The sequence below is a fragment of the Diaporthe amygdali genome, assembly GCF_026229845.1.
Source record: "Diaporthe amygdali strain CAA958 chromosome Unknown NODE_5_length_1802954_cov_64_987939, whole genome shotgun sequence".
Classification (NCBI taxonomy): Eukaryota; Fungi; Ascomycota; class Sordariomycetes; order Diaporthales; family Diaporthaceae; genus Diaporthe; species Diaporthe amygdali.
The window spans coordinates 1,634,931-1,656,952 of NW_026517025.1; the positions used below are offsets into that span (position 1 = coordinate 1,634,931).

A 22,022-nucleotide genomic window follows, 5' to 3' on the forward strand; every position below is an offset into this window, starting at 1 on the left:
TCCATGCTCCAGTCGCTGACTGCCGCTGGGTCCTGGTGAGTGACGCAAAGTGCCACGGCCGTTAGATAACGCAAGCTGACCTCTTTCATTACTCTGACGGAATCTTGTAACGTTGCGAGACCTTGAAACCCGTTTATGTCTCTAGAGGTTAGCAACCGTGATGACGAAATGGTTTGAATCACGCCAGCAGTAAATCAAGCTGTGTATTGTGCAGTAGCCGCTTCGTCGGGAATATCAAGTTGACAATTCAGCGGACCCTCATCGCCTGAATTAACCACATGGATCGAGAGAGACATGCAAGCTTACGGGACGCGAAAACTTACGAGACGCCACAGCGAGACTTGAAACGAAGCAGCTGTACTTGGTTGAGAGCAGCAACTTTCCAATGATGGCAAGACAGTCGCTTCATTATCAGCGTCAACTCTAGCGTTCCGCTCAGGTTGGCACTCCGGACCGAGAGCTAAGCAATTTGTGCAACAAAAAGGTTGTACCGGGCTCAAATGTCGCCTCGGTACTACAATAACGCAGTCCTGCATACCTACCCATGTACATGCAGATATAGAGCCAGATTTTAAAACGATTGAAAGTTAGATTCTGCAAGGTTAAGGAGGTGAGGAATGTGAGGACCCCGTTCGATGTATTCAATTAGGCTACGTCAACGTCTGTGAGCGTTACATTGTGAACACCTCGAACATTTCGAAGGGGTGAATTGTTAGAATTTTCACCCATTCAGCTCTATTCAGTGACTCTTGCTGCTCATACTTCCCCGCCCGGATAATTCGAATTGACCGCTCCCGTACGAGCGTGCTGTCCGCTGCATCGATCCTCACAGCTGCCATAACAGTGTTATGACCCAGACCGAATTCTTCCAATAATTCAAAATCTTTACGTTCATAAAACAAATTACCATATCTCGCTGTCAATTCCTGTTCACGTCGTCCTCGTGGAAAACAAGGACCCTGACTTCGATGCTATGCCTTGGCTCTTGTTCGATCGTATCAGGGTCAGTGAAAGCGGCATGTGGGACCCTCCGAGCACGCCCATCAGTTTTCCAGTCGTAGCATTTAAACAGCATCACCTGCTCGGGAGTCTGTCTGTTTTTGTAGTACCAACGGTGGTTTTTGTTAGGCAGGATTGTGCACGGCTCCCCTACCCAGCCAGGGTGTATCAACTTGACTGGTAGGATGTCTGTCTCTGGCACTGAATGGGAGTCACAGACGGCGAGTGGGTCCTTATAAATCGTCTTTATTGGACGCCACACATTGATGATCTGGAAACGGGATTCCAGCAGGCGAGGGGCGTCCGACCCAACGTGGCGCGTAACTTGATTTCTTGCAGCCCATTCGGACTGGTCGATATGGGCTCGCTTCACCGGTCGGCGCTCATCATCAGGGTCTGCGGCAGTGGGGTTTGGTCGGCGAATTGTATGGTCAAATACGAAAAGTCGTGAGGCGCCGGTACTAGGCGACAGTGAGTTGAATGTTTAACGTGACAACTCGGCAGGCTTGTCTGCATGTCTTGCGACCTACATTTCCCGAACCAAACTCTCCACTTCCGGATAGTACTCCTCCTTGATACGGTCGTCATTGTCAAAGTTCTTTTCTCGGCTTACATGATCGCAGAGTTGGAATCCGTGACTGTCGAGAGTGTAGTTCTCCTCGCTTCCAGTAATATCCATGACGAGAGTCTCCAGATCAATGGAAGGCTGGGTGAATGTGCTTCTTTTGCGGGCAATGCTTGGAGCATGTTCTGTTCCATCGCCGGGGTCTTTGTAATAATTGATCGTGGTTTGAACATGCCGTGGCTTGAAGCCTGATGTTGGTGATAAGACCTGAACCTTCTCCAGAAGCATTGTGAGATTTTGCTGATGAATATTGCCTCAGGCGTACTGCGTGAAGTTCTTTCGCGTTAAGTGTAGCCTGGTTGCTCATACGATATTTCCGATCACTTGGGCCTTCCTTGGCGCAAATTGGCAACGAGCCGGGACGGCCTGCCTGAGCGTCCTTCTTGATTAGGAAGGGCGCCGCGTTAAACACTTGAAACTCGGACCTACACAGCTATCGTATACAAAATTCTAACAACTTTGTGCAGAGCTCGTAAGTGATTTTAGGTGTTGTAAGTTAAAATCTGAGGATGTGGTATTGTCTCATTTGACGACCAGAAAGAAAAACCCCGTGCAGAGTAAGGAATTGATCAACGACTCGGGTCGTTGTATCCTCGGGGGAAATTTGACATCCGGTGGCAAGGTTGTGCAAGACAACCCCGGCTCGGCACAACGTAGACCAAGATGGGACCTCGACCGAGGTAGGCAGTAGTTCGTCAATTACATTATTTCTTTTGTTATATCATTTAAAATTGAATTGAAGACTCGGGGCAAGAAACACAGCCAGAAGGTTTTCATTGCTTTTTTCACGGTTGACGTTAGAATTTGTTGCGCAAGTGCTTCCATAGGGTGCTTTGGACGTCGGCGTTATTCCCTTTTGGTCCAGGCCCCGAAAGGTAGACGCAGGGTTTTGGTGATTTCACTACAGCTAGCAACCACTCAACCAGATTTACAGGACTGTGCAAACTATTGTTCAGTATCACGACCATGACGGTCACCGGAAGTTATTCATCTCTGGGGATGGAGTCTCCCTCTGCAGTGGCGGCCACCTTGGCCCTTGTAAGTGTAAGTCATGTGGATACTTTGAATTGATTCGTTAGCAACATGCTGACGCATGAGGTAGTGCATACTGTATACGGCATATCATGTCCTCTATAACGTGTTTCTTCATCCATTGGCAAGCTTTCCAGGACCGCTGTTAGCTCGCTCATCTCTAGTGAGTCCAGACATACCCTGGACGGCTTAATCAGTCTAACTTGTCCACCAGCTGTGGAGAATCCGGCATTCCATGACCGGTAAATTTCATCTCGCGATCCAGGAGCAGCACCTGAAGCTTGGTAAGTTCAGAGTTTCTGTCTAAGGACATGCAATCTCTAATTCTGCAAAAGGTCCCGTCGTGCGAGTCTCTCCAAATGAACTGTCCTTCGCATCAGTGCAGTCCTGGAGAGACATTTACGGTCATGCTACAGGAGGGAGGCAAATCATGACTAAGAGCGAGTTCTATGATATGTACGGATCCGGCTTTGATTCTCTGTGTGTCGGCAGTGAGAGAAACCCCCAGAAGCATGCCCAAATGAAGAAGTCGCTGTCGGCCGCGTTCTCGACGAAAGCGCTGGCACAGCAAGAGAACATTGTGAAAAGGTGTGTAGATGAGTTTGTCCAACGTCTCGGTATTGACGGTGCGTGTGAGAAGGGTCTGAACATGACGAAATGGTTTGAAATGATCGCATTCGATATCTTGGGCGAAATGGCCTTTGGGGAAAGTTTCCACTGCGTTGAGAAAGGTAATATGAATTTGATACTTGAGAGAAGATTCAAACACTGATCTTTGATTCGGCAGGAAAACCTCATTTTTGGTCTGAGATGATCGTGGAGCATCTCTTTTTTGTCACAGTCTTGGATAATCTGCGCCGCTACCCGCTCATTGCAGCCATCGGACGCAAATGCCTGCCCCGACTGACAGTCTCCGTGCGTGATCGCCATTCAGGCTACAGCCGAGAAAAGGTGGCGAGGTTAGTAGTCTCGTGGTGAATCACCCTGTACAACCAGCTGACGTCGTGGCAGGAGGCTTAATGCTCGCTCAGGACGGGAGGATTTCTTGACGAACGTCTCGGAAAAGGTGAAGACGGGCGAGGTCAGCAAAGAAGAAATGACAGCTCACGCATCAACACTTGTGTACGTATTTGGTCTTAATGCAGCGGAGACTGACAGGCTGACATTTGTCGTGAAAGTATTGCCGGTGGAGAGACCGTATCGACATTTCTAGCCGCAGTCACGTACTTTCTCCTGAAGAATCCTGTGGTTTACCGTAAACTGCAACAGGAAGTTCGGGGACGTTATAAGGATGGAGACGAGATTACAGCCATGTCTGCACAACAGCTACCATACTTGCAAGCCGTGATCTCAGAAGGCTTAAGAATATACCCGCCAGGATCACAGGGGTTTCCACGAACCTGCCCCGGCACCACCATTGATGGACATTGGGTACCCCAGGGAGTAAGTGATTCAGTGATGATCCTCAGCAATACGTATTGACTGACACAATTCGCGCAGGTGGAGGTCTACACTAGTGCATGGACCGTCACTCACGACGAAAGAAATTTCCGTGATCCATATGTCTTTAAGCCGGAAAGATGGCTTGATCCGGCCCGTAAAGATAACCTCGAAGCAAGTCAGCCGTTTTCTCTAGGTCTTCGAGGCTGTCTCGGCAAAAAGTGAGTAAACATCTTCGTCATCATCCTTTTCAAATCTAAAACCGCGTGCTAATTCTTTCTCACTTCATTGGCACAGTTTTGCGATGGTCGAGATCAATCTGATCATGGCGAAACTTCATTTTGCCTATGACCTAGAGCTTCGCGATGCGGATTTGAATTGGCTGGAGCAAAGCCAAATGCATGTGATGTGGAGGAAACCTGCGATGTATATAAGATTTCGTCCGGCTAGAATGTAGGTCGACAACAAATGCATACACTGATGAGAGACGTTCAATCCATGGAGGAAGGATGTAATTATTTGCAAGCGAGCCAACATAGTTGTTGATTTACTACCACATCGCTACGCCGTCCGTGTAAATTCGATACTTTCAGATTACACCAACCCCGTCGCTGCTTTGAGTGACTCGCACACCTGAAACCAGAGCCATTCCAGGTGGCGCGTGGGAGCCGGGCGCTGCTAGCGTGTTCGGCCCCATGGGAAGATACGGAACATCTCAAAACGGAAATCTTCCGAGCTTATTTACATCGCCCCGAAACAGCCAAGAAGGCGTTTCACAGTATTACACATGCGCTGGATACGACCAAAACGCACCACACACTAACTGTCAAGTCTCTATCAAAATTTTATCTATGATCACAAACGTGTTGACAATAGCAATATTGAACCAACTTTTTTGGACCTCCCTCCTCTAACCCGGTACTCGCTTCGCGTAATCGCTGTACCGACCGCCGTTATGGCTTCCCCAGTTGTATTGCCAGGGAAGGTTGCCAAGGAGGATGCTGATTTGCGAGTTGTATCACTCCAAGGTCTTCTGGATGGGGACGAAAGCGCCAAAGAGAATTTGTTGAAAGCCTGCACTGACCTCGGCTTTTTCTATCTCGACTGCCGAGATGTCGCCTCGGGCCAGGTAATGAAAGATGTGGAAGAAATGTACTCGCTTTCTAAGAGCTTCTTCGATCTTTCCCAGGAAGACAAGCTTGAATGGTTCGTAGACAGAGACCACGATGAGAATCTAGTCATGGGGTAAGTTTGTATTTCTTGACAGGCTTTGCCAACCCCAGGTCGAAAACGTAAGCTTACTTTAATTCCAACTGTTAGATACAAGCCAGCGGGTCACGGGAATGGGCCAGTGGAAGGGGTCAAAGATGGGTTCGAGGGACTGATGGTAAGGCGAGACGATTTGTTATCTCAAGAGTTGAGACTGACAGAGTCTAGCTTTTTGAACATCCCATCTCCAAGATTCAGGATCATTCCTTGTTCCCAGGGCCCAAAGCAATTGCGACTCGGCTTGCACCACTTAAACAAGCTACATCAACTTTCCGTGACATTAGCATCCTCCTTCTGACTCGTCTATCGTCTGCCCTGGGATTGACCGAGAATCTGGCGTACCAACAGTACCATCGGAAGGACGCTGTTTGTCCAACAGCCCTTGGTCTTCTCAAGTACACCATTGCCGACGTCGAGCCCGACAAAGTGGGCCAAATTGCTCACAGCGATGCTGGCAGTCTTTCTATCGTCTTCACCGAAGTTGCCGGCCTTCAAGTCCTGAAGCCTAATGAAGAGCAATGGTATTACATCGCACCCAAGCCTGGTCATGCAGTGGTGAACGTGGGCGACGCACTCCGCTTTATCTCTGGAGGCGTCTTGGAGTCGAGCTTGCATCGTATTATTCCACACACAGACGAAAAGGGAAGGCACAAGTACTCGATTGTATATCTACTACGGCCTGAAATGGATGCCGAGTTCGTTGACGCGGAAGGCGTGACGTGGAAAGGGTTAGAGTGGACCAACAAGAAGCATGCAGTATTCCGTGCTACGGCGGAGGAACAAGCCAAGGGAACTTATCTGACCGGGAGAGACGGCTACGTAGGACACTGGAATCCAGATCAAGATCCGGAAGGCCAGACGATCACTGTCGGATAGAAGCTTTGATACATCGCAAGAGTAAGACAGTGAATACAAGCATAGTTTTCGATTCAGCTTGGTAAGGGAAATGGCGCAAGATGCTTATTTGATGCATGCATGTATTAAAAAGCTAGATATTTGGAAGTATTTGAACTGTACTTAAGGGAATATGCGTAGACAAAGCAACCGTCTCATCCGACCTGTTCGTGTACTATCTTGTGTTCATGATCCACAGACCTCAATCAAGCCGTGGCGTCACGATGACTTTCATAACTGGTTTCTGCCAGAGAGTGTGCATCTGGGATTGGGCATGCCAGTCAAGCTTTGGATCAACTAATTCCAAATCATACTTGTAGTGAATCTTAGCAAGCATTGTGCGCATCTCCAACCAGCCCAGGCTGCGTGATGGAGTGATTGTCAGTCACGTGCTAAATATACAACCACAACAACGGATTACATTAGGTAGAAAGCTGGTCAGTCTTACCTTTGTCCCAAACAAATTCTGCTGCCAAGAGAGAATGGCTGGCTGGCGTCCAGTGTGTCTTTATTTCCCTTGCAAATCCATCTCCGAGGCTCAAACACCCATGGGTCTTGGAAATTGTCTGGTGACATTGAAGCTGCGAAAGGATTTGTTGAGACAATTGTCTGTATCTCAACGATCAGCTTACTCACTGGTGTTTAAGGACATTTAATTGAAGGGAGCGGGCGAGTCTCAGCGAACTTACGCCTCCAGGAAGGAATTGCCCATCGACCATGCCGCCGTTTTGTGGCACAACACGTGGTAGGGGGAAAGGCAGTGGGGGGTACATTCGCATCCCTTCCAGTACCACGGCATTCAAATAATCTAATTTTGCCGTTGAAGCATCATTGATCTGTTCGTACGAGTCGAACGACGTACGGATTTCTTTCCGCAGGGCCTGCAAGATGTCGATATTCTTCTGAAGGTAGTATGTGATACACGAGAGAGCTGTGGCAGTGGTCTCGCTCCCGGCGATTCTGCAGCCAGTGTTAGCGAAATATAATCCTTATAAGTATTTCGATGAACATACACGAAGTCCGAGGAGTGGGCTGCTATCTGCACGTCAGAGAGGTTGTCCGTCTGCCGATGTTCGAGAATCTTCGTCAGGAAGTCTTTGCGATCAGTTTCTTGGTTGATTCGTCTACGCATTACGTCAGCCTTCAAGAAGTTCAACATATCCGAGCAGGATCGCTGACTTCTGCACAAGGTCCATGGTGTATGCTTCGTGTCGGCGTGTGTCTTCGATCAGCTTTTTGAGAAGGCCGGAAAACACAGTCTTAAACAGTTCTCCGATTAGGGGAAATCTCTTGAAGCAATCCGCCAAGGCGCCCATTCGGAGACTCTTGACCACGATAGAAACCCAAGGATGCTCCGTTCCTGATTGTTGCAATGTGAGTGCTTTGCTCTCAGACTCCAGGTTCCGAGGCTCTTTACTTACCAGACTTGATCCCGTCAAAAGACTGGCCGAAGGCTAGACTGCCAATGACTTCATTCAAGTCGCAAAGTCAGCAGGTTTCATGAGAGTACAGCGATTTCATAGTTGAAATTCATGATCCATGGCGCTAAAGTTTGTTGCTCGTGGACACTCGACATCTTCCATTCTGGAAGACAGGAAAAATGGAGCAATACAGGTGGGAAGTACGTACTATCAAAGGTTGCGAGATTAAACCACATTACTATGTCTATTCCGGATGAGTCTTTTCCCTTCTCACCTATCCTCTCTATGAAGCGGTCAATGACCTCAGAGATTAGATGCTCCTGGTCTCGAAGTGAGCGGTCCGAGAAAGCTTCTCGGAGGTATCTTCGCATGTGAGCGTGTTCGTCGGGGTCACGCACGCTCACAATCGAGTGCGCTTCAGCTGCGAAATTTCCACCGTCATAAAAGTCACTTTTAATGAAAGTCTCTTGGCCCTTTCTCTTCTCGTAAATGTCCCTCCATGATTGGGCGGTGTTGAATGAGAGCTCGTTGGGAGCAACCCTCACGACTGGGCCTGCTGATTTGTAAGCCCTCGACCAAGCAGGCACGTTCTACTTCGGACATGAATTTGTGCAAGACATACCGTATTTCTGGTGGAGCTTCAGCATCTCATACGGCTGACGACCCCCCAGAAACCTTCTGCAGTGGGAGAACTAATGTGCCATTGCTCGTCAGCAAAACCTTCAATCATAACATCCCATCAAAGGCTCAGGCGTGGCTCACGTCGCTAAGCTTAGCCGTGAAGGGCCCTGGAAAGCGAGACAAAGGATGCCTCTGGATACTGATCCATTTTACAATAATGTAAAATACGACTGTCTAGATGCTTGTTCGTCAGTGGATGCAAAGCCGCCTTCAACGTTCTTTTAGAATGACGTACGACAACTAAGCCCCAGAGAATGACTCCGCCTAGCGGCTGGCTCGAGATATTCATGATGAAGCCTGTGGCAACAACCTTTGTGGCCAATGAAGCTTTGCAGGAATCTGTAAGTGGAATGTGTGCATGTGCTTTGGGAGCATCCCCCTGTCACGTATATCGTCGAGAATTGGGAGGACTTTAGAAATTCTGCAAGATCGCAGAGGTGCGCAAGATGATGACACGGCCCAAAGCGGCAACACTCCGACAGCATTCGCAGAGTCAGCCCGCACGGCTGGGATCAGACGAATCTCTCAGGCCTGGAATGGCGCCCCTATTTGGCTACTTACATCAATTCAAGATTGCCCAGGTGCTTTGTGTAACGGACCGAGGATTTCCGTCAAATTAATCTCGGCGTCTTATAGGTTCATATTGATCCTATCACCAGCTCCTCAGCTGCATCGTGCGTTCATCAAGACTATATAGGCAACTGTAAAGCTGATCATTCCTCGACACGGGCCGACTGCCGCCATGACAACACTTAAGATCGAAGAAAGCGACATACCGCAGCTGGATGGACAGACTGCCATCGTTACAGGTATGATTCACGTATACGTCTGATTTGAGCCAGGATAGCCCTGACTTTGCCTATCACAGGAGGTTCGTCTGGTATCGGGCTGGCAACTGCGAAGATTATTGCTTCGAGAGGCGGGAAGGTCATCATTCTTGATATCCACGAGCCCAAAGAGAAATTGCCTGTAGATATCCGCTATCAAAAGTGTGACATCGGCAAGTGGTCAGAGCTCATTGCTGCCTTCTCAAGTGCTGGTCCTACTCACATTGCCGTCGCAAATGCAGGTCAGAGTGAGGACGGGTCGTACTTGACTGATTCATACGACGAGCACGGCAATCTCCTTGAGCCGACATACAATGTGATTGATACCAACTTTCGAGGAACTCTCAACTTTGTCAAGCTCGCATTACATAGTATGAGGAAACATGACATCAAGGGGAGCATTGTTATCACGTCAAGTGCCACTGCGTATTCGGCAGAGCAGTCACTACCAGTTTACAGTGGGACAAAGGCAGCGGTAGGTGATATAGACAGCCCCTTGTCGCGTACGCAGACAGGAATCGGTGGCTAATTTTCACACAGTTAATTAACTATCTACGTGCGATGCGCTCAACGCTCCGCGGCTCAGGAATCACAATCAACGCTGTGGCTCCGGCCGCGACCATCACGGGGCTCTTGCCAGCAGAGTTAGCTGCTCCTATTATGGCAGCTGGTCTGCCCGTAAGCACGGCGCATTTTGTGGGATTGGCAGTGGTCTACTCCGCTGTCGCGTCAGAGGAACAGAAAGTAGCGGCATACGGAAAAGACTCTGAGGAATGGAAGCAAGCCCCAGGGCGGTGGAACGGGAGGACCATTTTGACTCTGGGCCAGAGATACACGGAGTTGGAGGGTCCAATATCTGACTTGCGCAACCACTGGTTCGGTGATGATAATTTGCGAGAGACTCAACTGCAGCAAGCAGCCACGGACTTTAGAGACACAATTTGACATGCTTCATGCATAACAGCGGGAAGATTCAAGAATTCTTGCAGATTTCTTATAACCTATACAAAAAACAATACTCTGAAGACTGAGCCTTCGTAGTCGCAATCAATCGCGATGATTTTAATTACTTCCATTTCCTTAGAGCCATGAGCGACAGAAATAAAACACCAATGCTCAAAACAAGGCGGAACGGGGCCATGATGTCCCAAACCAAGCTTGTCTCCCACAAATGCCAATTGAATCTGTGATGACTTCGTCCCTCGGCCTCGAACCCCCCCCCCCCTCTCCATCAATTGAGTCGTTAATAGCCACGAATAGACATATAGCTGACTTTCCTCCATACGGAGTAGTGACTTCGGTCATTTTGGAATGGGGTGGGGATCGTTAGTTCGAATTGTGTGTTTTAAGTAGTAGTCTGGCCTCGGCGATTCGGTGCATTACCACTTTGGTACTGGCCTCTGTTCTCCATCTCGCAATATTTCCCGTTCAGTATGCCCGATACCCAAGAAATCAAGGAAACCAATGCTATGAGAAGTCTTTCTTTAGCACAGTTTCACCGGTGCCAGTAGGACGAGTGTTCTTTTGTGCTCCCCTCTCAGAGACCACATACTTTATATCAAGTAGCCTTCGGGGCACTGTAACATCGGACCACTACATGCATTAACGCATTTCTGTTTGCGAAAGTTTGCTCAAATGATTTCCCTTCAACCTATCACGTCGCCTTCAATCCCCGTCAGCGCACCGTTATTAGACGTGTTGGCGAGACCTGGGCAAAATGAAACTCAACCACACCGCCCCAGTCCTACGGTACCAGCACCTCTCTTCACACCGAAGATCCACCCCCGAGTGGCCGAGGTCGCCGCAGAAGTCGATGCCTATTTCCTGAAGCATTGGCCATTTGAAAATGGCAAAGCAAGGAAGAAATTCGTTGCCGCGGGGTTTTCAACCGTCACCTGCCTCTACTTCCCAGTTGCGCTGGACGACAGGATAGCTTTCGCTTGTCGGCTCCTTGCGCTGCTGTTTTTAGTTGATGGTAAGTTTCTATGTTTATTTTGCAGTCAATAATGTTGGTGTTAATATGCAGATTAAATCGCTTGATCTAACTTTACGCCCTTGAAAAAGATCTCCTAGAAGACATGTCGCTCGAGGATGGATCAGCCTACAACGAAAGGCTCATCCTCCTCTCAAGGGGAACTGCTGCACCGAATCGTAGCATACCGGTGGAGTGGATCACATACGACTTGTGGGAAGAATTGCGAGCTTGCGACAGAGAGCTGGCAGATGAAATACTGGAACCCGTGTTTACTTTTATGCGGGCACAAACCGACAAGTCTCGCCTCGACATTAAAGAGCTGGGAGAGTATTTCAAGTACCGTGAAAGGGATGTTGGCAAGGCGTAAGTGCTCCTGAACCTTCTGGAACTTGAAAACAATATTTGACCATTCTTCAGACTGTTGTCTGCTCTGATGCGGTTCAGCATGAAATTGCAAGTCAGCCACGAGGAACTACAAAGTGTTGAAGAGATTGAGATGAACTGTTCCAAGCACATCTCGGTCATCAATGATATTTACAGTTGGGAAAAAGAGTTGAAGGCTTCCCAGACGGGCCACAAAGAAGGCTCAGCACTTTGCTCCTCCGTTTCCGTTCTATCTGCTGGTGCGAACTTGGAATATTCAGCATCCAAGCGTGTTCTTTGGGCTATGTGCCGAGAGTGGGAGTTCGTCCATGAAGAACTTGTTGAAAAAAGGTTGTCATCGTCTCAGCCGTGCAGTACTAATTTGAGGGCCTTCATGAAGGGTTTAGAGTATCAAATGAGTGGCAATGAGGCATGGAGCGAGACTACCCCAAGATATCACTCAGTCTGACCTTGGATCGCTGTTCAAATTTCCTTTTGCGAGATTCTATGTAGATCATACTCGTGGGAAGTAAATATGTACTCCCAAATCATATTAAGATCATATTCATGTTACAGAAACAATGCTTCAACTAGATGTACCAGTTAGTCTTTGGTTTGCAGAGTTCCAGCCCTGGGCTAGTGCAGTTTGCAACACTGTCTTTGTATCGCGATACAAAAGATCGACGACTGGCTCACATCCAGAAGGGACTTTATTTGCTCGTTTACTCTGTAGTTCTCCTTTGCTTTTTTTTTCTTCCTTTTCTTCCTACCCTACAAGTTGCCAAGTATTCTCGGCGCAATACGTCATATTCAACCCGCAGCTGGAACTTGAATGCATGCTTTCCTTGGACAGCCTTTAGGTGTATTTAGAAAAAGTTTTAGACTTATTCTTCCCGTTCGATAAATGCATTATGAGTGACTAAAGAAATGATACGTCTTCCCCGCAGAACTCCATGCAGTAGCTACACGATATATGCGAATTCATTCTTTCCATCTGAACAAAATCCTACCAATTTCCGACAGCAGTCTGGCGGCCAAGCGGAACATTTGACTTTGACAACGATACATCTGCATCAGTGTAGTCTACCTTGCCATTTGTGATCGGCACAGAATCACCGTTCGTGACGGGCACAGAGTCAGCCACAGGGGCGGTAGCCGCTGTAAATTTGGCCTCCAACTTTTCGTCGTGTGCATTCACAATATCTTCAGGGAGTGCAGCCAGTGCTTGCTCAAGATCCCCGATGATATCGCGCACATCTTCAGTGCCGACCGAAAATCGAATAAAGGCCTTCACGTGACATAGTCAGCTCAGAAATCATTCGCAAACTCAGAGCGAACTACTGCTTTGACTTACTGGGGTGATTCCGGCCTCTCGTCTGTCTTTCTCGGACATGATGACATGTGTCGAGTTCCATGGGTGCGTAGCCAGTGTCTTCGAGTCTCCGACACTGAAACAATTGGTTAGACTTCGTCACATAGTTGATTACATACAATGTGCCAGTTACTTACTTTGTTTGGTGAGAGATGACTTTGACATAGTTCATAAGCATTTTGCTTGCAACATCTCCGCCTTTCGGGCCGAAGGAAAGCACGCCTCCATAGCCGTTCCTGAGATACTTGTTCGCATTCTCGTGGTACTGGTTCTTTTCAAGGCCTGCCAATGGAGGTGGTCAGTATTTCTCTCCATCCTAACCAGATGGACGAGCTCATGTCAAAACCACATACCTGGATAGTTAACCCACGCGATTCTGGGGTGCGACTCCAAGAAGCGCGCAACCGCTATAGTGTTGCTGGCATGCTTCTCACATCTTAGGCTCAATGTCTCCATCCCGATTAGCAGCTGCTGCGCTGATGCCGGGCTCAATATCGACCCGACTTCCATCAAGATGTCGATTCTCATTGCCATGGCAAACGAAATATTACCGAATGCCTTCCAGTAGGAAAAGCTCATCGGGCCGTCCTTATGAATCATCTTGGGGAATCGGTGACCTGCCGCGCCCCAGTCAAATGTTCCGCAGTCAATAATGACGCCGCCGACAGTGGTACCGTGACCGCCCATCCACTTCGTGGCTGAGTGCAAGATGATATCGGCACCAAATTCGATAGGCCTGCACCATATACCACATGCGCCGAAAGTGTTGTCAACCTGATGCTGGCGTTAGAACGCAAGAACAATTTCCGATCGCTAATCACGGTATTGCACTTACCACGAATGGAATGTGGTTCTCGTGAGCGACATCAGCTAAACCCTGAAGATCGGGAATACTGCAGCGAGGATTTCCGATGCTCTCCACGAAAAAGAGCTTGGTCTTCTCATCTATGTGCTTCGCATACTCCTCTCTCGTCTCCTGTTTGGCCCATCTGACCGTGATACCCAGGCGCGGAAGGAGGGTTTTGAAGAGACTGTAAGTGCCGCCGTATAGGTTGATTGATGCTACTACATTGTCACCGGCCCCCGCAAGGCAGATGATGGTATTGAAAATTGCAGCTTGCCCAGAGGCCGTGCCCACAGCCGCTGTACCTCCCTCAAGGGCAGCTGCTCGCTTTTCAAATACCGCAACCGTTGGCTAGTAAGTGAATTGTTAGTCTCTGATTCGGCGTGCTCTAAGTTCTAGATAAGGCTTTGACCTACGTTGGAAACTCTGCTGTAGAAGTATCCCGCCTCCTCGGTGGCGCACACGCGTTTGGCGTGCGCACTATCCGTGAATATGAACGACTTTAGGTCAAATTGTCAGTCAAGTTCCCCGGGCACTGAATCTGGCAATTGATTGTTCCATACCACGCTGTTGTAAATTGGAACCGCCCGGGCATGTGTTTCCTTGTCGGGCCTATGCCCTGCATGAACTTGAAGAGTATCGAATTTCAAGCCATCGTCGAACTTCTCGATCTTATAGGGTTGAAATGGATCATGTCCTTCTGGAAGTTCACTCAATTTCAATGGTTCTCCTCCCATTTTGAGATCGGGCCCAGTTTTTCCTGGAGCGATTGTCTTGTTTTGTTGTTCAGGATGGACAAGACTCAACGATATCCGGAAGATGGGCGCAGGATTTCTGAGGCAAGCACATATGTGATCAAAATAGCAATGTTGACGATGTTTTCATGTTCATATAAAAACAAAGGGCTGAGGAACTGTATTAGCTGCATCGATGCAGCAATAAGGTTTTCCAAATAAGTGAATTCTCCCTCTCAAGATCTGGTGCAGCTTGACACAAATGACCAGAATTGTGGACTCGGTGAACTTCCTAATTGGGCTGTGGGGTCGACCGAGCCAATCGGCGGCTGCATGTTTTGAGTGCGTGCCGGGGTGGTGAACGTTGAGTGGCAGCTTTGACTTTCTCGGGGCCGACAATGGCTTCGCCGCCTTGCTTTGCATAACTGCAGCTACTGGTCTGTCTACTACCAGAACACTGTCAAATTAGAATTGTGCGTCCCGGCAGCGCCCTTCTTCACCCTTCGACAGGTGTCTTGTTCAATTGAACCGTCAAGAGAGAGACCTGGACCATGGCCGAGAATGACACCTTTTTCGCACCGAGCCTGGCTCGCGTTTACGCTGTGGAATACCCCAACCGTGCTACCGCGTATTTAGCCCTTTCAATTGCCTTATTTTTGCTATTATATGGCTTCAACCGCAAGGGCGCTCAAAAGCTGGCCTCCGGAGTCTTGGTGGTGGGCGGCAGTGACAAGCAGAAAATCCACACAAATCGCGAGCGCTTCCGCGAACATGCCAAGGAATTCCTTGAGGAAGGCTACAGAAAAGTACGTGACAGATACACAATTCTGCTGCGGTACACATGACTGATGAATCATAGTCGGTGGACGGCTTTTTCTACGTCCCTAGCCCTCTTGGAGAACGGTTGATGATACCGGTCAAGTATCTTGAGGAGTTGAAGACAGCCCCGATTGATGAGGTGGACTTCGTTGCTACATTCATTGAGGTAAGAATTCCCTAACCATTGAGTGCTATCGAAATTTTCCTGATTGAATCAAATAGATGTTCGAGGGCAAGTATACAACAATGGGTAGTCGATCAACCTTGCATCCCCGAGTTGTCAAAGCACAACTCAACCATCACCTCGGTGCGTGCTCAGATTGTTCAAGATTCTGCACAGCGGACCAGATTTTCAAAGCTAATCTTGCGAAGCCGACGTGATGCCGGGAGTGCAACAGGAAATCGTTGACTCTTTCGCCGACTTATTCCCTGTATGCGAGGGTAAGCTATCCCCTCCATTAGTGTCTGGACAACGCTTCTGATGCCGAGATGTGCAGATTGGACGCCTGTGCCAGTAGTGCCAATATTGACACAGATCGTGGCGAGGGTTTCCAGCTGCATGTTTGGCGGCACAACCTTGTCCCACAATAAGCAATGGGTTCAGTCGTCGATTGACTTTGCCATTGACGGGTTCATCGGCGCTCAGAAAATCAAAAAGTACCCCGAGTTCCTCAAGCCATTGGTAGCACGCTTTATCCCCGAGATTCGGAAAATTGGAGAGCACTATGCAGCGGCAGAAGCTGCTGCTATTCCCTTGCTCAAAAGCCGCCGGCAGACGGGCGAGAAAGCGATGGACCTGCTGTGTTGGATGGATGAGCAAGCCAAGGGAGAGGAGCAGGATCTCAAATTTTTGGCCGGAATCCTCTTGAAAGTCAGTTTTGCCGCTATACACACTAGTGCAGCAGCACCTGCACAATTGCTTTACGACCTGTGTGAGCATCCCGAATTTATCGAACCATTGCGGCAAGAAGTGGACAGCGTCATTGGCCGCGATGATTTGATTGACAAGTCCGGATTTCTGAAAATGGTAAAGATGGACAGTTTCATGAAGGAGAGTCAGAGGTTTAACCCCTTACTACTGAGTGAGTTGAATTCCAAGTGCGGCGAAGAACAAGGAGCTATGCTGACTTGCTTTGTGACTGCTGCAGTCACTTTCGAACGTGTGATTCATCAACCGTTCACATTGTCCTCGGGTTTCACTATCCCGGCGAATACAACAATCGGCATTCCGACGCAGGCTATAACGATGGACGAGTCCCTGTATCCCCGTCCGGGGGTATTCGATCCTTTCCGCTTTGCCAAAATTAGAGAAGAGCGACCAGAGATGGATGGTCGTGCGCAGTATGTCGCATCGAATCCCGAGTCACTGAGTTTTGGGTACGGGCGCCACGCATGTCCGGGACGATTCTTTGCTGCCCAAGAGATCAAGGCCATCATGGCTTACATCCTGCGAAACTATGACATCCGGTTTTCTAAAGGTCAAGACCGGCCAGAAAGCCTGCGGGTCGAAACACAGTACTTGCCACATCCAGCAGCTACGGTGGAATTCAAACGGCGATCGTAGGGAAGTCAGGGTAGATTTCTCTAGGGGCGCAAATCGAAGGCGGTTGAAACTTTACACATGGTTGGATGATTCGCCCATCGAGTTCGTGCTCGCCTAAGAGCACTGGCATAGGGTTTGATATATGTTTCACGCGGCTGTCAAGGCTGTCCACGGTCTGTTCTGCATTGAAAGCACAATTTAGATAGTGGCGTGGTCTTGATAGAGTTGCCGAGGTACACACAACAGGCTCCCAGAAAAGGCATGCCAGGCAAGAATAGTCACAAAGGTGCGTGGACTACTACGAGCTGCGTATGTTCGCGCTTACACCGGTTGTTTGTTTTTCGCAGCAGCAGGAATTTGATCCATCAAGTTGAAACGGGCCCCCAAAAGCTTAGTTTTCGGTATGTGGCTGGGTCCGGGATGCGACGGCCTGCAAGCTCATTACGGGTAGAAAGGACAGGGAATCAGGTTCCCCGAGGGCGCAGACTTTCGAGGGACTGTGCCGCGCGCTGTCCGAGCATTGCTTTAGGGCGGGCGCGCTTCAGCCCAATCTAAAGCTGATACTGGGGAGTAGCTCGCTTTCGCCTGGCTGCTGTAATCTTTCTTAGTCGAAGTCTATCTGGTCCCGAGGTTGCGGTACTATTTTAACATTAGCGCGGCAACCTTCTCTCTTTTTGGCTTGGGTCCGGAAGTATTACCACGTGCCAACCAGAATTCTGTTGCGACTCACCTCGGGCGCAGGGCTGTAGAGTTGCATTCACATTGCGTGAGCCAGTGGAAGTTTATCTCACGCCACCATGTTGGAAAGCCATCCGAAAGACAGCTCTAGATTCTTATCTACCAATACCCGTTGTCATGCCGCCTAAGGCTTCCTGCAGCTCCTGTATCCTAAGCGCCACCGATCCCAAGTTGCCCTGGTGCGAGTCCCAGCCTTCTCTTCCCGCTCGGCGCTCTAGTCCATCCAAGAAGCGGCTAAGGCGTCGCACCTGCAGGAGAACCAAGAACCCAAATACTTCATGCCACTCCTGCGCACTATCAATCCGATATTGGCCAAGATGGATTGGGGACCATCCGCGCGCATGGCTATCCGTGTCCGCATGGGACGCTATTCCCTGCTGGCCCGAGAACATTTTACTCGTTTCGTCCCACGTAGAAGCCATGTCTTCGAGCATACCTGTCATCTTCTCTACTAGTAGTACCGAAAATGTCATGACCCTTGACGGGCTGCGGCAGGAACGGCAGCTGGCCAGTGCTTGGCATTGTGATATGGACCCTTTGAGTGCATGCAAAGCCTTTTCTGCCATACAGAGGCTGGTGGACTTTCTGTAGCCTTGGATCTTTTCGAGAAGAGCGAGGGTGACACTAACGCAGCGACAAGGCGATGGCGAAGGCGATGTGTTCTTGAAATGCAACCCCAGCCTAGTGGCGGGGCTTTGCCGTAATTGACGGAAACTCGGTGCAGTTGCGGTTCCCAGATTCCCACTCATGGCCCCTAAATAGGGCGTAGAGGCGGTTGTAGAAATCACGTCTTGAGAAGAGGCCCTCGTTGGCGGTCTATTGATCGATTCCTGAGGATGGTGCTCCTTTGCTAGCTCAAGCTTCCTCTTGGAATGCTGGTACAAATTCCAATCCATGTCATCTGAGTCTTGATTAGCATTGAATCCCACTTTGTTGAATTTTGATCCAGGCTGCAGGAGTCATTCTAGCTGAATGACCAACCAAATGTATCGGTATCAACACGGTAGTGTTGGTTGAGAGGACGAGATGGGCTCACCTGAGGATGTATTACTTCTTGCAATGTCGTATGTGCCTTCACATGACCCTGAATCGTCCTCAGGAGACGTACTCGACGCAAAAGTACCATCCAGCGCGAATCCTCCGCCCTCATTTTCAGGGAACGAGATGTCAGCTTGAAGGAGTTCATCCATGTCAAAATCTTGGAGACTTGACTCGATATAATCCGGCAAGGTCAAGTCATGAGTCTCCGGGCTCAGGACTACGTCTTCCCCACCTAGTCGGGCCCCAGATGCTGGGGCGGAGTCCTTTGAAAGTTGAAATGACGACGGTGTCACCTGGGCTTCTCCATCTGCCGCCACACGCGGCGGTCTGGGAGGATGGTCATGATTGGTAGCTCCCAGGTTTGGTTGTCCTGGTGATTGACTTGAAGGCGACCGTCTCAAACTTTGTCGGGGCGAGTTAGGGACGATCAAGAGCTCCTCGGAGCTTGATGGCGTAGGCTCGTTCGACGACGTGTTTCTACGTGATGTCGCTGGTCTCTCAGCCCTGCGTTGTCTGGACTGCGAGGTAGAAGAGTACGTGCAGGACAGATTTCGATCCCGACAGCGCTGGCAACCAAATCTATGCCCAGTGCATTTTAACTAGACGAGACCGGCGATTAGTTTGATTCTTTGAATTGAGCAATTGAAGACACCTACCTTCTTAACTCTACATCTATCGCACGCGAAGTGATTCTGATTCTGGCCAGATTGTGGTAACTGAGTCGTGCTCGAGATACAAATTACTTCTCCGTCCCGGTCCTCAGCGCGAAGGGTTGCGAACATGGTCGAAAACTTCAGGAATACGCGAATTAGAGTTTGTCAGTGCTCAATGGAAAGAGGAATTCTCAATCGGGATTGTCTATATATACTTCCGAACAGCGAGTTGTTTAGATACATGCTGCATGGTCCCACGTTTGCTGGAGGGATCACAATTCTATTCGAACGGGCGGCTTCGCTGCTTCTAGTCTAGATCAACAGCCCCCAAACTCTATTGGTAGTCCCAAACTTTAAATCACACCGTCCTGCACGTTCAACAGCAATGCCCAATTGGGGTTTGCATTGTTTTCCTCGCTTGTCGTGCAACGGGTCTAGGCCTTGAAGCGACTCAAGTATCTAGCTGACTGGACCTCATTGACTAGTGGGTTCGCGGATCACACGTTTCAAGCGAGGCGTTTTAAGCTCACGAACACCAGACCCCCTTGCAGCGCAGCCAATCTGGGCTGAACTCCCGACGGGTTTACCCCGGCTGAACAAGGTCTCTTCTACTCGGAGGTGACCCCAAGTTAAGCTGAAGCGGTGTGATTTTTGGTACGAGCGGGTAGGACCGATGGATGAACAGAGCTATAGATAACCCCTCCGCATCTATCATGGACAAAGTCGATCCACAAAAACCTCTTCAATTCCGCTCGGACATCACCCCAAGAAGCTGCGTCAGACATGTCCGTCGCCAACCTCAGCCAAGGCTTTAGCCAAGTGTCTCCCGGTGGGAACACTGCCATGGCACCCACCATCAGAAACCACAGCATAGTCTGGGGTGAGGCCGTCTCGGAACGACAGAGCTCGAGTAAGCACTCCCGGTACATGGTCGGCAAATGACGGTGCGGTAGCCGCACATTTGACCACTGCAAGAAAACATGTGAGCAAAAGGCCAACAGACCTATGCGCAACACCTCCTGCAGGCTGTCGGATGGGAACTTCATGCGAACCACGCGATACATGACTGATGCCATGGTGTCGAGGACAATTTCTTGTGATATCTTTCGCTGGGATCCTGCCGCGTAGTTGACGAGCGAGCAGAAAATTTGCATGGTCTCCCAAGCTTTACTAAGTGTGGAATCGGTTACACCCAGGCTTCGACTGCTAACAAGTTGTTCCTCCTCAAATCGGAATGAGGATGGAATGAGGTTTGAAATTTGGTCGGGATACGCCACAAACTCCTCGATACTTGGGTCGTTGAAAAAGATTGGGTCAACACCAGAGTGAATAGCCATACCTAGATCACACCTGCTCTAGTCTCAGTTTTTGAATCCCCAAGAAGACATGAACCATATCCACCGCTTCAAGGACACTTACCTGAAAATTTCTATGAGGAGTTTGGGTCTGGTCTTCAAATCTTCAATGCCGCCTCTCATGTCTATAATCCTTCGAAGGCCAACAAGATGGTTTCTGGCTGTGCTATACTGACCAAGCCGATGAGCATGGCAGGCTAGAATCAGGACTACCATGACTGTGTTGTCAGATAATTTCAACTTTTCGTCCTCACTCCCTAACCTTTCTCGAAGAAGACGAAGAGTCTTGGAAAAGGGAGTGTATGTTGGCATTAGTGGTGATACAGGCTCCAATTCACGACCGGCCAGCAAGTCGAAATAGACTTGTACGGCGAAGATCGTGGCATTGAGGTAGACCGCATCAGTGCAGAGAGTTGCAACCCACGAAGCCTGCGGTGGCTCGATCAGTTCCATGCAGCTTTCTAATGGGAACAAGGCCGCTTTAGAGATAGATGTGACTTGAATAGTGTTAACTAGCTTAGATCGGGCTCGGAAGCAGCATGCAAAACTTGGCTGTAGGAGGGCGATGAGCTTACACTTGATGACAGGGGCTGCCAATGATAAGTCGATTTCGTCCGCAAAAGGGACGAACGCCAGCTCTGAGCCCACTCTTGTCCGGATAAAGCCGAGTGGTCGATAATCCCAAATGGATGGGCCTTGCTTTGGGGTCTCGGTAGTATCGTCTGTTGTCCTTGCATGGGTCGAGCTTCCAATACCTTTGCCTTTAGTGTGGTGCAACTTTCCCTTATTCTTGCCCTTCATTACGTGGCTTCTGATGAATCTCTGCGTCTCTTTGTCCGGCCGTTTCACGTCTGTCGAGACAATGAAAGGAAGTTCCACTGTCTGCTTCGCCATGACTGGCTTCGGTATGTGCCAGATCATATAGAACGGAGCCAATGTGGAGAGTACTATGCTATTTCGTGGATCCGAAAGAGTCTAACGCATCCAATTGCTTGTATGTACCTTACTATGTCATTCCGTGTTGTTGTCTTCGCTCATATTGCTTACCTCTCTAGGTACGACTCGAGAGAGGAGAGGAGCTTTATGAGCAATCGTCGACGGCTAGCCGCTTACCCGGGGAAGGATTCTGCTTACGCATCGCCAAGCCAGAGATCGTTTTCCTCTTCGGGGAAAGTGTAATGGATTCCTCTCAACCGAGCGATTCTTACTGGGGTCGGAACAGGATCCGAAATGTGGTTGGACCCGATTGTCCTGGTCACTGGATAGAATTCATCGGTGGGGTATAGGCATTTGAGCTTAATATCATCATAGTGTTATGCTTCCAATCAGAAAAGAAAAGTTGTTAAATCGAACAACGTTCGAAGCTCCCAACGACCATGTCCGCTGTTAGACGACAT

At 49.2% G+C, this 22,022-nt stretch overlaps 7 protein-coding genes across 7 annotated transcripts; 4 read left to right on the forward strand and 3 right to left on the reverse strand.

Moving 5' to 3' along the window:
* Positions 1–919: 919 nt before the first annotated feature.
* On the reverse strand, positions 920–1,852 carry J7T55_015673 (uncharacterized protein; the record flags this gene model as incomplete). Its single annotated transcript, XM_053139927.1, has 2 exons — positions 920–1,395; positions 1,546–1,852. The coding sequence occupies 2 exons, from the start codon at positions 1,850–1,852 to the stop codon at positions 920–922; spliced, it is 783 nt and encodes a 260-aa protein (XP_052997392.1).
* A 738-nt stretch (positions 1,853–2,590) lies between these two features.
* On the forward strand, positions 2,591–6,241 carry J7T55_015674 (cytochrome P450; the record flags this gene model as incomplete). Its single annotated transcript, XM_053139928.1, has 11 exons — positions 2,591–2,662; positions 2,871–2,940; positions 2,992–3,387; positions 3,444–3,615; positions 3,668–3,778; positions 3,835–4,099; positions 4,157–4,317; positions 4,394–4,522; positions 4,973–5,341; positions 5,417–5,483; positions 5,534–6,241. 11 exons carry the CDS (start codon positions 2,591–2,593, stop codon positions 6,239–6,241), a joined length of 2,520 nt encoding a protein of 839 aa, XP_052997393.1.
* A 220-nt stretch (positions 6,242–6,461) lies between these two features.
* J7T55_015675 (benzoate 4-monooxygenase cytochrome P450) lies at positions 6,462–8,327 on the reverse strand (the record flags this gene model as incomplete). Its single annotated transcript, XM_053139929.1, has 8 exons — positions 6,462–6,621; positions 6,708–6,868; positions 6,949–7,219; positions 7,273–7,383; positions 7,439–7,619; positions 7,681–7,728; positions 7,955–8,233; positions 8,303–8,327. 8 exons carry the CDS (start codon positions 8,325–8,327, stop codon positions 6,462–6,464), a joined length of 1,236 nt encoding a protein of 411 aa, XP_052997394.1.
* A 776-nt stretch (positions 8,328–9,103) lies between these two features.
* Positions 9,104–10,133, forward strand: J7T55_015676 (uncharacterized protein; the record flags this gene model as incomplete). Its single annotated transcript, XM_053139930.1, has 3 exons — positions 9,104–9,170; positions 9,230–9,663; positions 9,729–10,133. 3 exons carry the CDS (start codon positions 9,104–9,106, stop codon positions 10,131–10,133), a joined length of 906 nt encoding a protein of 301 aa, XP_052997395.1.
* Positions 10,134–10,823: 690 nt separating this feature from the next.
* J7T55_015677 (aristolochene synthase) lies at positions 10,824–11,995 on the forward strand (the record flags this gene model as incomplete). Its single annotated transcript, XM_053139931.1, has 3 exons — positions 10,824–11,163; positions 11,253–11,526; positions 11,581–11,995. The coding sequence occupies 3 exons, from the start codon at positions 10,824–10,826 to the stop codon at positions 11,993–11,995; spliced, it is 1,029 nt and encodes a 342-aa protein (XP_052997396.1).
* A 3,032-nt stretch (positions 11,996–15,027) lies between these two features.
* On the forward strand, positions 15,028–16,859 carry J7T55_015679 (cytochrome P450; the record flags this gene model as incomplete). Its single annotated transcript, XM_053139933.1, has 6 exons — positions 15,028–15,282; positions 15,336–15,461; positions 15,518–15,602; positions 15,668–15,736; positions 15,793–16,377; positions 16,444–16,859. The coding sequence occupies 6 exons, from the start codon at positions 15,028–15,030 to the stop codon at positions 16,857–16,859; spliced, it is 1,536 nt and encodes a 511-aa protein (XP_052997397.1).
* Positions 16,860–17,671: 812 nt separating this feature from the next.
* Positions 17,672–21,519, reverse strand: J7T55_015680 (uncharacterized protein; the record flags this gene model as incomplete). The annotated part of the gene is made up of 6 exons (XM_053139934.1): positions 17,672–18,477; positions 18,613–19,107; positions 19,288–19,408; positions 19,969–20,560; positions 20,888–21,104; positions 21,201–21,519. 6 exons carry the CDS (start codon positions 21,517–21,519, stop codon positions 17,672–17,674), a joined length of 2,550 nt encoding a protein of 849 aa, XP_052997398.1.
* Between the last annotated feature and the right edge of the window lie 503 nt (positions 21,520–22,022).